Below are 12,548 nucleotides of genomic sequence, written 5' to 3'. Positions count from 1 at the left end.
ACGTAAATCTGAAGTATTTTGAGCATCGGGAGCGAGTGTGTCGTCTACCAAGCTGCTCTGGCTGGTTGCCAGATATATTATCAGAGCCACTGACACGCCGACCAAACGCCAAGCCTCAAACAATCCCCCACAGGATCCATTTCACTGGGCCCAAATCAAAGTGAGCTGGATTGGAACATAGATAATGAGTGGTTATGAATAAGCTAAGGGAAGCAGTAAGTATGTGTTGGAAATATTCAGCCAGCCACTTTTGTCTGAACTAAAGTATGATGGTTAGCTAAAGCTTGTTGGTGTACAAGGATTGCTCCAGAGGAAGATTAATAACTGGTCTAAGTTTGCTGTAAACAAATACTGAGAAACAATAACTAACAATAATCAGGTTGACATCACCTTTAGTGATGTTACAGATCCAGAGTACTTATTCTTCTCTACTTTTTTTTTTACAGATACAGTCAGCCACACATGCGATCCTGGTCCTTCTCTCAAGCGGTAAGCATATTATGTCTGAAGCAGATGTGTATGTGGTCATACGTGTGCACACACACACGCATACATGTGTGTGAGCGGTAGAGTTTGCTATCTCCACCGCGCAACGTGAGGAATGCCGCCGGCCTTGACCTCCACTCATCTGGCAGGAGGAGGCGAAACCAACAGCCTCAATCACAGTCCCATCAAATTACACACAGAGATAAGGCGACACACACGCTTGCTCTCTCTTTCTCACACACACACACAAACTACTGCTATACAACACATACAATTTACAGCGTTGCAACATGCCTGTATTGGATCGTGTTCATCAGGTGAAAGGTGAAAGTGGAACTCAGATGATATCAATTAAAAGCAGACCTCTATTTAGGAATAGTCCTCTCTGTCAGTATATATACACATACAGTATATACACAGTATATAGTGTATATATTCTAATATACTCTATGACTCTCTCTGTGTTACCCACATGGAGGGGCTGCCAGTGGAAATTGGTCCAGCATTTATTGGCTATGGCAGATGTGGGAACGGAATTACCACAGGGGTAAACTAGGGATCGCTTTCCTGCCTTCCTCCCCCCTACGCACACACACACACACACACACACACACACACACACACACACATACACACACACAGAGACCATACACCACAGTACCATGAGTTAGTGTCTATCCCTCAGTGGCACATACCACTCATGCACTTCCACAGGGGTCAGATGGATAGGCACAGAGTCACTAGTGACAAGTGGACAAATCATGAGCATACAGATTTATAGTGGAACGGTGACTTGTTGTTGTGGCAAACAGGAAAACCTTGACCCTGCTGTCAGCCTCTATATGGGATGGGAGGGGGAATGCAGGGCTGAATGGCCATGCATTATGTTGCTTTTGTTCCTATCAGTGGCTACTCTCTGGTTTGTGTGAGTGTGGGTCAGCGTATATCTGCAGATCCCATCAATGGATACACCTGCTGCACAGAAAAAATGGGTAAATCTCAAGTAGCATCCATCAGCCCAGCATTAAGAGTTACAGTCAGTGAGCACATGCAAGCAAGACCTCAGTGGTGCCCAGTGCCAAGGCAACTAGGCAATTACCACAAACAGGGGGTTTACAGCAGGAGGGGGGGAGGGGGGCTGTGCCAATCTCCCTTTTTAGTCCCACTAGACTGAGCAGGCTAGAATCTGATACCATCTCCAGCCCTGCAACCCCTCCTCTCTGCCCAGCGTGAGATTCCCCTGCTGAAGAATAGTCACTCTGTGTGCCCCCTTTCTCTCCCTTTCTCTCCCTCTCTCACTCTCTCTCTCTGTGTCTCTGTCACACTCACACACACACACACACACACACACACACACACACTCTCTCACTATCTCTCCCTCCCAGAGCAAAGTCTCGGGGGGGATATTAGCTAAGTGCCGTGACAATTCTCAGCATGGAGCGTGATGGGAGATGGAGCCCTACAATGGTGTGACCAATCTGCATTCTCGTGAATCCTTCAGGCCTTTTGACATGAGTCGCAGGCGGGATTACCTCACTCAGACCCCACCCCACCCCACCCCACCCCCTCCTCTGCAACTGTCCTGTTTTTCATGTACCCAAAACACGCTTGTGCGAAATGCCCCTTTAAATCACCCTAAAGTGGCGTGCTAAGGCTTTTGCCCTCATCACAGAAATGAGAAGGGTGGACGCTGAATTGAGAGCTTTCATTTCTTTCAATGCGGCCATTTGAATTGCTAAGGGGGAGGGGAAGGTTTTTTTGTAGGAGTTGGGAGGTAACAGGGAAGTTACTTGATATGGATGAGAAAGAGAGGGTGACAAATGGGAGTTGGGAGGTGGGAAGGGGGGCACAGAGGAAGCTACAGTGTGTGTGTGAGAAAGTGATAGATAGAAGAGGAGGGAGGCTCTTTATAGCCACTTAGGACTAATCACCGCAGTACAATAGTGAGTGGAAGAGAGAGGAGGCCCTTGTGTATGTGAGACTACAATAACGCAGGAGTCAGGAATGAGTCTGCTGGTTTACCACTGGCCCGGCGCGGACAGACGAACCCACCGCATCCGATTCCTCTGCACAGAGAGCCGGAGCAGTGGTGTTATGGCTGCAGACCGGCTCCCCACCGACAGAGTGAAGGGTGTTGATAGCCGGGCCGCAGGCTCCCAGCGCTCACTGTTCCCTCTCCCACAGCCACAAGTCGACCCTCTGTCTGTAACCTGAAACACTTCCTTTCCCCCCTTCTTTTACTGAGGCATCCACTGGTATATTTTGTAAAATCCCTTATATCACTCTTCTAGTAAGGCCTTGACCTTTGCCCCCCTTGCTTGTAATGTTGGTGATGGGAAATGAAGCTTATTCAGCTGGTGCATCAGTTACTCTGGATACATCAGCTCTAAAATGTGAGTGTAATTGGTTTAGCAGAAATGGGATATCAACCCAGTTCTGTCAAGCAGTGGTGTATGTTTGTCTAGGTGATAATATGGGGGTTTTGAATTGCCCAAATAAGTCTTTTGGACATTTATATCCACAGTTGACACTGGTAAACGCACCCTAAACTCAGTTTACTCCCTCGAGCCAATCTAAATCTTTATGATGTAAATTAATAGCATACATTACAGTAGGCTACGTAGTATCAGCATGAGGTAAGAGAAGTACAGACACAGTTTCCTCAAGAAAAAGTCCAACTCTCTTTTTATTTGCCACTACATCACTGTTACTATCCCTGCTGTAGCGCCTAAATGTTTGGTGTGCAGCAATGGCAGAGCGACACCTAGTGGTCATACATGGTAACTGCGAGGGTTTCAGTGGGGAAACTATTAATTTCACTTGTGTATAATGTAACAATGTGTAGTCAAATTTAGCACAAAACTCGACATTACAATGAAAATACAAATTTAGCCAGTAGAAACTTTTTAGACGAACCAGAAATCAGCCAGAGAAGAAGCTGAAATCAGCCGAAAACAGTCGGAGCTTTCCTCTCTGAGTTGCTTCGTGTCACCGACATGCTCGCGAAGGTTTGGTCAGATTTTCGGCAGAGCATTCGAGCCAAACTGCTTTTGCTGAGGTTATGGTGGCAGGTAGGCCTGTGCAGTGTGGTTACAATGTCGAAAGTGAGTCATTTTTTGGTTATGAAAGGCTTTGGTCGCCCATATGTAACGTTAAAAATATGTTGGCTTATTGGCCTACTTCGAAATATTAATTGACTATGTTACTTGTAGTGTTCAAATATGTTTCAGAATATGTTTCAGAATCTAGAAAATGTATTTGTAATGTGGATGAAATTCATTCAAAATATAGGCTAGTTTGAGTGGCCAAAGCGGTTATATTTGGATATAAGCTACTTGCACATAGAAGAAAATGTGTTTTCAGTGTCCAGAATATACTTCTAATTGCCATCTACATTTACAAATACATTTTTGTCCATTTTGTATATTTTGAAACACACTTCTAACCAAATTTGAAGTAGCCTATATGTGAAATGTATATTTTTTTTTACTGTATGGGTTGGTTAATTGGAGCAGTAGCACTTCACTTCAAATTCACATTCACAATCAAATTGTTATGCTTCAGTTTTTCTCTCACAGTAAGAGCCACAGTATGTCTGTGGAGGGACAAAGAGATGGGTGCAAAGATGTATAAACAAAGAAAATACATCATCTCAGATATTACTGAGTGGAAGAATAGTATAACTGTGATCTCAATTTCAAGTACAGCTCATTCACCCAGTCTTGTAAATCACAATATAAATATCCAATTAAGAGCCATTCTTCAACTGCAAAAATTACTGGAACTGACTTGGACATCAGAACCAAAGTTACTCTGAACCCTCCACATGTACAAAAAGTCTACAGGAAACTGTACTTACACACACACACACACACACACACACACACACACTCTCTGCTGTGGTTTGTGTGGTGATCACGGTAGCTCTCACACACAGTCATCAGTTAACTAAGACAGCCGGAAAACATGATCTGATGCCTCCAGGTTGAGCAAGACACAGAGACACACACACACACACTCACTCTCAAACACACACACACACAGACAGAGGTTTAGGTAAGATATTGGCTGTTGTCAGTGGTTTGCTGTATTAGAAGTGCGAGTGGTGCGGATATTCAGCTGAGGTGCATGGGCTTGAAGTTTCCATCTCTAACAGGTATGGATGAACAGCTTCTTCTTCCTCTATTCTTTAGCTGTTGTCAGCGGGGGATTTTTTAGGTGTAGCCTGTGGTGTGTGATTGAACATGAGCAGCTGGGGCAGGACTTGAACTCAACACCCTGTGGTTAGATACGTGACCGTGCTGTGCAGGTCCTGACCTTAAGGCAGGTTTCAGTTGTGTAGAGCGCTCAGTCTGTGGTGACACCTGACAAAGTTATGGGATAAACAGGCTGCTGGTGAGATATTTTAGAGCTACAAGTGAAATCAGTGGTCAAATAGAGATTATACTGCTTTTGTGATTGGTTCCCTTGATTCTTCTGATTTGGCTGTATGACATTATATCATTCTCAGCAGTAGCAAACTGTCGAATGCTTGTTTGATATTGTGTGTGTGTGTGAGATATTTTCTGTTACTTTCAGGCAGCTTTGTCACTTTAGGAATAGGGAACTCAAGCACTCAGAGGAAGTTGGTCAATAATGGCAAACTGGATTTCTCAATAGCGCTGACGTCACTGTTCGTTTAGCATGATAAATGTCGCATGTAAAATCTACCCACTTTTATTTTACTCTCTCTATTTGCCAAATACCAAATGACCAAATTCAGATTGCATATTCTATGTGGCACTCTTAAAGAAGCAATAACCTTTTTGGAGATGCACTAAATGGGCAAAAGTTCCAGGTAACCTTACACTTGTATTTATCTACTTGCTAGATATCTTTAGATTTCAGGTTATGTGAGGTTAGGTGAAGTTGAGTTGCTGTATGTGTCATATGGCAAACGAAATTGCTGACACTAATCATTGTGACACTGAACCTGTGAGTAAGAGATCCATGCTATTAATGAACATTTACTTTTGGATATTTGGTCTGACTCAGCTCCCAGTTTACAGTATTGGGAAATTCTGCTTCGTTGTTGTGATCACCTTCAATGTATTGGCTATAAATATATCAGGTGTGACAACGCTGGGAATTGTTTTGTGAAGAATTTCAATTCTTTTTTTCCTTCGCAAAAAAACAAAAAAACAAACCACATTGAGTAACAATGCCTGTGCTGCCTGTGACATCACTTCCTCTTGGCACGCCGGAGCAAAAAATTCACATTTTCTGCCCATTCATGTGTGGATAGAAATATTGTCAGTATACGCATCTTTGGATAAGTTGTATCTTTTGGTTTCTTTGCTGTATCTCTCGACAGGCTGCCTTCCCCATATCTCTGGCCCCTTCCATGGCTGCTGATGACTACAACCCAGTAAGTAGAGCTTTTATTTGTGCTGAGACGGAGCTTACCTTCTCAGTTAGAACTGAAATGCCATAACTCTCTACTTAACAATAGAGTTACTTCTGCTTCTCCTATTCTATGATAACAAAGTCAAATCGGGATCGTATATATCACCATGTGGCTAACTGGCTATTGTCTACTTTGGTTTCTGTGCTAGTTTTTTTTTTTTTTCTTAATATAATGTAAGGGAGAGACGAGAGTAGAGAGAGTAGACCGAAGGGCAGAGAGACAAAGCACAAGACTGAAAGTGAAGTCACAGATGAGGATGTTCGAGAGGGTGTGTGTGTGTGTGTGTGTGTGTGTGTGTGGAGTGAAAGAAAGAGCGTGTGAGTGCTGCGAACATGCATGTGACACTCGGGGAGGGTGAGAAACAGGATGTTCCATCCAGACAGACTCCTCTCAGCCGCCCGTCGTCTTCTTCTTCTTCTAGTGTTCTGCTCCCGTCTCCCTCTCCACACTCTGACCTCCCGTTGTTTTTCCCCTCCTTCCCCCTTCTCTCCTCCGCAGGTCTCCCTCCGAAACAAGTCCAGGAAAAAGACCAGAGGAGGTGAGTCGTGCCTTCATCTCTGTCTCCGTCTGTGCCCTCCACTGTAATTTGGGCCCAGTGCGGGGGGGTCGGGGGGGGGGGGGGGGGGGGGGCGTGTGTGAAGTGGCATGGCAATTAGGGCGTGCAGAGGGCTTGTGGCAGAGATGTGCGTTTAGACAGCTCAGTTACTTTCACTTCAGCTCTGGTCTATTTTAGCTCTCTGTACAGCGGCACTGTCTTGTGTTCATCTGAGAAACAGACCAGTGTTCAGATTGTTTTGGGGTTTATGTGAGAATTGTACTGATAATCTTGTTGAGGAGCTATTTTTGTCACTGGGTGATTCATATCTGAAACAGGTAGGCTGGATTGTTTTCTGCTCTTAGTGGGTGTGTGGGTTCATCTTCATGCGTAGCTGATCTCAGAACGCTCACTCAGGGGTTTTGTTTTAAGCTTCATTTGGTTCTTGGCCAAATGCAGTTTTCATATTTACTTGTGTGTTCTGTCCGCATAGTCTGCTTACTTCTATGCAACTTACTTCTTCTAACATCCTCTAATGTTCCACATGCCCTGCAGTGTGGCTGTGATGCTCTGCGGACAGAGCGGAGTAGCAGACTGAGCGTTCATGTGTGTGTGTGTGTGTGTTTTGTGCGCTAAGGCAATGGGACAATGAGCAGGAGAAGGATTTCGGTGAAAGAGCTGGGCCAGCCGGACCACCAGGGCTGGCTGTACAGGAAGAAGGAGAGCAAAGGCTTCCTGGGCATCAAATGGAAGAAGTACTGGTTTGTGCTGAAGAAGACGTCTCTGTACTGGTACACCAACCAGCTGGTGAGTACCGCTCCGATCTAATCAATTCAGCTCTGTTCAGGTTCAGTGTGATGCAATTTATTCCAATGACATGCATTCAAAACCAGTTAAATCTAGACCTGTGCAATTAGTCAGCTAGTGAGTATAATTTCCTAAATATCAGTAGGCTGAGATTTGTTTTTATCAGAGAGAAATGTTTTTCCGTCGATCTTCTAAACAAGGTTTTGTGGTTTTGTGCAGAAAAATAACCAGCCTACAAATCAAGTTCCACAGTGAAGAAAACCTTTCATTATATTCAAACTGAGCAATCGGCACAAAGTTTGCCGCAATTTATTTTATTTACATTCTTTAAGCGCTGAAGAATTGTATTGTGATTGATTTGCAACATTCAGCGAATATGTTGCCCAGTGTTTTTTTTTTTTTTTTTTGGCCAATATCCACTTCTATCAAATCCAGTCAGATTTCATTTGTAGTTCTCCCCCAAGATGGCAAACAAGAGCAGAAAACAACAAATAGAAGTGAATATCTCATTTTAAACACATAGCACATTCAGCACTTGTGTTGTATTACAGATGCAGTGTGAGTCTAGTCACTGAGTCATACTTGTCCCTGCCACAGCTGTCTGCGTCTGCCCGTCACTGCGGGAAGTGGCATGCAGTGTCACTGTGTTTCCTGAATCTGACGGTGTCACTAATGACCTGTCAGGCACTAATGCAGGCACATCTGACGGATATGGTTTACTGGTATGATGACTTCAGTGAGATAACCCAGGTCGGCCGCATGTCGCCATCACACACCAGTTACAAAAAATAGAAGAAGTAGCCTACTGCAATTTTAACAGCAGGTGTCAATGTCAGGAAGTGGTTTGGAATCGAGGGTTTCTTGATCTCTCACAGTTGTTGTTCAATCTGTGTGTTTTCAGGCAGAGAAGGCCGAGGGTTACATCAACCTCACCGACTTCATGATCGACAGAGCCATAGAGTGCAAGAAGAAACAGTAAGATCATCGTCACACACTAAATCTGTTTCTGTTTAATCTCTAAGAGGCAAGTAGCTTTCAGGAGGGAATAACTGCCCACTGGTTTGAATTATAAATGAAGTATTTTTAAGTAGACAGAGATCCGCAACACATAGGGTTTGATTGACAGTTTTCCCTATAATACCCTCTGCTGTGCTTATTACTGAGACACTCGGGTCTCTGCTGATCCTGTTGTAACCGTTCTCCATTCCCTGTTCCCCCGTGCAGTGCGATCAAAGCCTGCCACCCACAGGTCATGATGTTTTATTTTGCCGCCGAGAGCCACGAGGACATGAACATGTAAGTCACATCTTTTATATTCCTCTCAGAAGGGAGTTTTGAAGAATCTTTTATTGTCAGAAATGTTGCTGAGTTCAATATTTCCATTTTGTTGTTGTTTTTTTCTAGTTGGTTGAATAAGCTTGGGCTGGCTTCCATCCAGTATGAGCCAGCAGAGAGGAACACAGAAGCCGGTAAGCGCTGATTTATTTCTATTAGCCGTCGTCGCTGTCGGGTGAAATGTTTGTATCTTCCAAAATGTTTCTAGCTTGATGACTAAGGGGTCGGAGAATTTTCTCAGCTCACAGAGGAGCACGTAATCCCTCAATTTGAAGTGAACACATGACTATCACCAAAACTGGATTTACGCTACGTGCTATGCTGTATGCAGTTCTGCTCCATTATTCCATCGAATTTGAAGTTGTTTGTTCTCTCTGGGTTCTGACTCTCTTGTGTGTGTGTGTCTGTGTCCATGTACGGGTGTCCAGAGTGTTACAGTGAAGCCAGTGACCATGAGGAGGCTGAAAGCACTGACCTTCCCCCTCCACCGTACTCTGAGCAGACCCTGCAGGACGCTGTGGATGCGGCCGGTCCGCCTGGCAGCGAGCATCAGGTCAGTCTTGGTCCTGGCTGGTGGGTCTGAACTCCTGAGGATATAAATACCATGTGCCGTCCAAACCAGTCAACACTACAGCATCAAACTCAGCTGTTCAGGAGGCTGCCGTTCCCTGAATATTCGACTTTAATTAATGTGGAGTTAAAATGACTGGATTTGTTTCTGTGTGTTTTTAAAATGTCATCCTCTGCCATCTGGCCCGACATCCGCTCACCAGACCGTACGTCCGCCTGTGCCCGCGTCTGTTTTTCCCTCAGGACACTCTTCCTCCGCCGTACTCCTCCACGCTCCCCGGCGAGGCCAACGGCTCGCCCTCCTCGCCCGTCAGCACCATGACGTCGCAGAGCTCCGCCTCCTCGCTCGCCAAGCACCGGCAGTCCTGGCTGGACCTGGTGTCGCAGGCCTCGCCCCTGGCAGCGGAGTCCACGGTGGTGTGCTCGGCCCAGGTGCACGCGCACCGGACCCCGCGGGAGGAGGAGGAGGAGGAGGAGGAGGACGAGAGCCGGCCGCTTCTGCCGGAGGAGAGCTCGGCAACTGGGGACTCCCCGGAGACGGGGGAGTCCGGCGAGGGGCGGCCCGCCGCGGAGGGGCAGACGCAGGGGGGAGTGTCGGCCGCCGGAGATCAGGGTGAGGCTGCTTTGCTGCATTTTACTCCTGCGAATTGTTGAGGTCGGAGTGATCATATACTTTACAAACTTGTTATTAAACAGCTGGGGGAAATTTTCTTTGACTGTGTGCCACTTCCTTTCAGACAGTCAGTGACGTCTGTGTTTCAGTGTCATAAAGGAAACGGCATCTTTAGCTTTCTACCATATAATTTCCAGTTGTAAGAAGACATGCCGGTAGAGAACGTTTCCTGTTTCTGTTTTCTGATGCAAGTAACATCTCGCATCTGTATTGGCCAGCGCACCCAGCCTGAGAGTAAATAGACGCGTTCAGAGGAAGATGTGACTGTCTGTGTGTCTGCCGGCACATCCTGACTCTGTAACATCTGTATCTTTGGCCCGCCTGGGTTCTGTCAAGCTGTGTTGATGCACTATTCTGTGTGTGTCTTTGGGACTCTCGCTGCTTGGGAGCCATTCACTCACTTAATGTAGTCTCTATTCTAAGTAAAAGAAGCTGAAACCTCTGGAAATAGCATGTGATGTTACAGTATACGCTTATCTTTTTCTCAGGGGTTCATGAGAACAGCTCAGATGAGATGGAGAAGCTGTACATCCATCTGAAACAGGCCAGCCTCTCGCCCATAGGAGACCGCAAGCCATCCACGAAAAGGGACTTCAGGGCCTCCTTTATAAAACGCTGTAAAAACCAGACTGTCAATGACAAACTGCACCTCATCAGGACCCTCAACAGCACACTAAAGGTACATTTTGATTAAAAAAAACAGCAAAAAAAACAATTGATTTTAGAGGATTTGGAGAGTTTTGCGTCATTCTTGTTTTTACATGTCGCCCCGTTTCTTTTCTCTCCCCCCCTCCCCCCCCCCCCAGTCGAAGGAGGCGGACCTGCAGGCGATAGAGCAGGTGCTGTCGGACCCGGAGCTTACCTCAGACCGGTTCAGAGTGTGGAAGGAGGCCAACGCGCCCCTCCTGCAGGAGATCTGTGAGAAAGACGACCAGCAGGGGGCGCCACAGAAGGACGAGGCGGCCACAAAAACAACAGCAGCAGCAGCATCGGCCATTGCTGCTCCAGTGGTAGAGACCAGTTTATAAAGACTCCTGGTTTTACTGTATGTCTGGACTCAGAGGACTTTGACACACACACACACACACACACACACACACACACACACACACACACACACACACACACACACACACACACACACATCTGTGGAGATGAAGTGCTGCCTCACAAGTGGATGGATCTATGAAGAAGAGTTTTTTTTTTTTTTTAGTTCCTCAGTGGAGATGGTGCAAACACATTATATGATTAGTAGGTCACATTGAAATGTGAAGTCTGTTTAGTATTACTTTTACTGTTTGTATTACAAGATTTACAAATTTTATGGTTGTTTTTATGTCGTTGTACAGTAATTCTGTGGATCTATGCATGATTCCAGTCGTATGATTTGGAACGATGGAGCGCGTTGAAAGATCTGTCGTTCTCTGCCTGGAAACACTTGTTTTTACAGTGTGTGTTTTACCTATTGTAATTTGATCAGTAGTGAACACGTTTTTAACTGTTTTCAGTCTCTTATTGGTGCCATGCACTATCCACTGCCTGTTCACCTGTGCTTTACAGCAGCTGTATGATGTTGTTTGGCCTAGAAATTCATCTCCTAATACTTGTCATTAAGAATTTCTGGACTGACCACCAGGGCCTATACTAACAAAATAAATGTATTTTATGGATGTTTCCCCCCCCACATTTTATGGAACAATGTGTCATATACCAGTTGTTCTCAAAGGGGAACTGGGACCCTCTGGGATCTTTGGGAGGTTCCAAAGCAAAATTGAGAATCTTCTTTAGTGCACTAGAAGGTAAAAACCATGACAGGATATTAAGAATTGGCTTCTTTAATTATCCATTTTACTTTCTCTAGTTCTTTTCTCATTTTTAGTATAAAAAGTGGTGCAATTACGTAGCCCACTAAACCAAAATAAAAATATTGACAGGGTTTTTGGCATGAAATCTTTGAGAAACCCTGCTTGTGGGCTACACAGAAGTTTATTACTAACTTATAAGAATAGTATCTATCCTTCAAGCAGGATGTTGCAGTTTGCATGTCTGTAAATCGACTTGAACACATGAAGTAGAGCAAAGGATAATGCATTCTCTTAGAAGAAACTCCCATGTTGTTCCCAAGCAGAGCTCTGTCCATCTGCAGTTACAGATGGACAGAGGTGATGAGGATGTCGTCCAGTAGATGTGGGCAGACGCAATGATCAGGCAGTATGTGACTCTGTCCATCACAGCCACACCACCATGCCAGCTCCAGCTGCAGACAGCTGCAGGTTCGGGATGGTCAGGCCAAGCAGAAGCCTCTGAAGTGGAGTCAACACATCCAGGCACAAAGCTTCATCTTTTTTTCTTTCCGAATGATTGACATGCTTTCATCTGTGGTATGTGTTTAACATTTATTGTTCAAATGTAAATAGTTGTACATAGATGTAAAGTGTGATGTCCATTTTCTGTGATGTTGATGCTGGTCTCAAAGTCAGTGTGCTTGCTTGTATACAGGGAAATAAAGTATTATTGCAACACTGTGAATATTTTCCATGCTGGCTTTATTTTGATTCATGCTGTCAAGGTTTTCTTATAGTGGAGCTCTGATTGTTTTGTATTGTATTGTATGTCTGGGTTAAGCCGTTTGAAAGGACTTGCAGTGGCTCGAATTTGACGCTAGGGGTCGCTGGTCTGTGTGTAGTTCTCATTAG

The 12,548-nt window shown here is 45.1% G+C and overlaps 1 protein-coding gene across 4 annotated transcripts; it reads left to right on the top strand.

Moving 5' to 3' along the window:
* The first annotated feature begins 4,399 nt into the window (after positions 1-4,399).
* LOC139665820 (interactor protein for cytohesin exchange factors 1-like) lies at positions 4,400-12,373 on the top strand. Of its 4 annotated transcripts, none has more exons than XM_071544818.1 (11): positions 4,400-4,642; positions 5,840-5,893; positions 6,431-6,470; positions 7,105-7,274; positions 8,176-8,249; positions 8,499-8,570; positions 8,679-8,743; positions 9,038-9,162; positions 9,423-9,792; positions 10,341-10,531; positions 10,659-12,373. In XM_071544818.1, exons 2-11 carry the CDS (start codon positions 5,870-5,872, stop codon positions 10,878-10,880), a joined length of 1,353 nt encoding a protein of 450 aa, XP_071400919.1. In that variant the 5' UTR covers positions 4,400-4,642; positions 5,840-5,869; the 3' UTR covers positions 10,881-12,373. The 4 variants fall into 4 exon arrangements, with proteins under 4 accessions (XP_071400919.1, XP_071400920.1, XP_071400918.1 ...); XM_071544819.1 differs by lacking the exon at positions 4,400-4,642 and adding an exon at positions 5,292-5,323; XM_071544817.1 differs by lacking the exons at positions 4,400-4,642; positions 5,840-5,893 and having other exon boundaries at positions 6,084-6,470.
* The last annotated feature ends 175 nt before the right edge of the window (positions 12,374-12,548 follow it).

Source organism: Centroberyx affinis, unplaced genomic scaffold (genome assembly GCF_046629955.1).
Source record: "Centroberyx affinis isolate AG114_WGS23_722 - 3 ecotype Tasmania unplaced genomic scaffold, CSIRO-AGI_Caff_v1 ptg004678l_1, whole genome shotgun sequence".
Lineage (NCBI taxonomy): Eukaryota > Metazoa > Chordata > Actinopteri > Beryciformes > Berycidae > Centroberyx > Centroberyx affinis.
This window is presented reverse-complemented; position numbering and strand designations above follow the sequence as displayed.

What these genes read in the sequence shown, in the direction of transcription:
- LOC139665820 (XM_071544817.1), top strand. Translation starts at nt 6,299, where the DNA reads ATGTTCCATCCAGACAGACTCCTCTCAGCCGCCCGTCGTCTTCTTCTT. An exon ending in ACTGGTACACCAACCAGCTG is followed by an intron (nt 7,275 to 8,175) that starts GTGAGTACCGCT and finishes GTGTGTTTTCAG; the next exon opens with GCAGAGAAGGCCGAGGGTTA. An exon ending in GTCGGCCGCCGGAGATCAGG is followed by an intron (nt 9,793 to 10,340) that starts GTGAGGCTGCTT and finishes TCTTTTTCTCAG; the next exon opens with GGGTTCATGAGAACAGCTCA.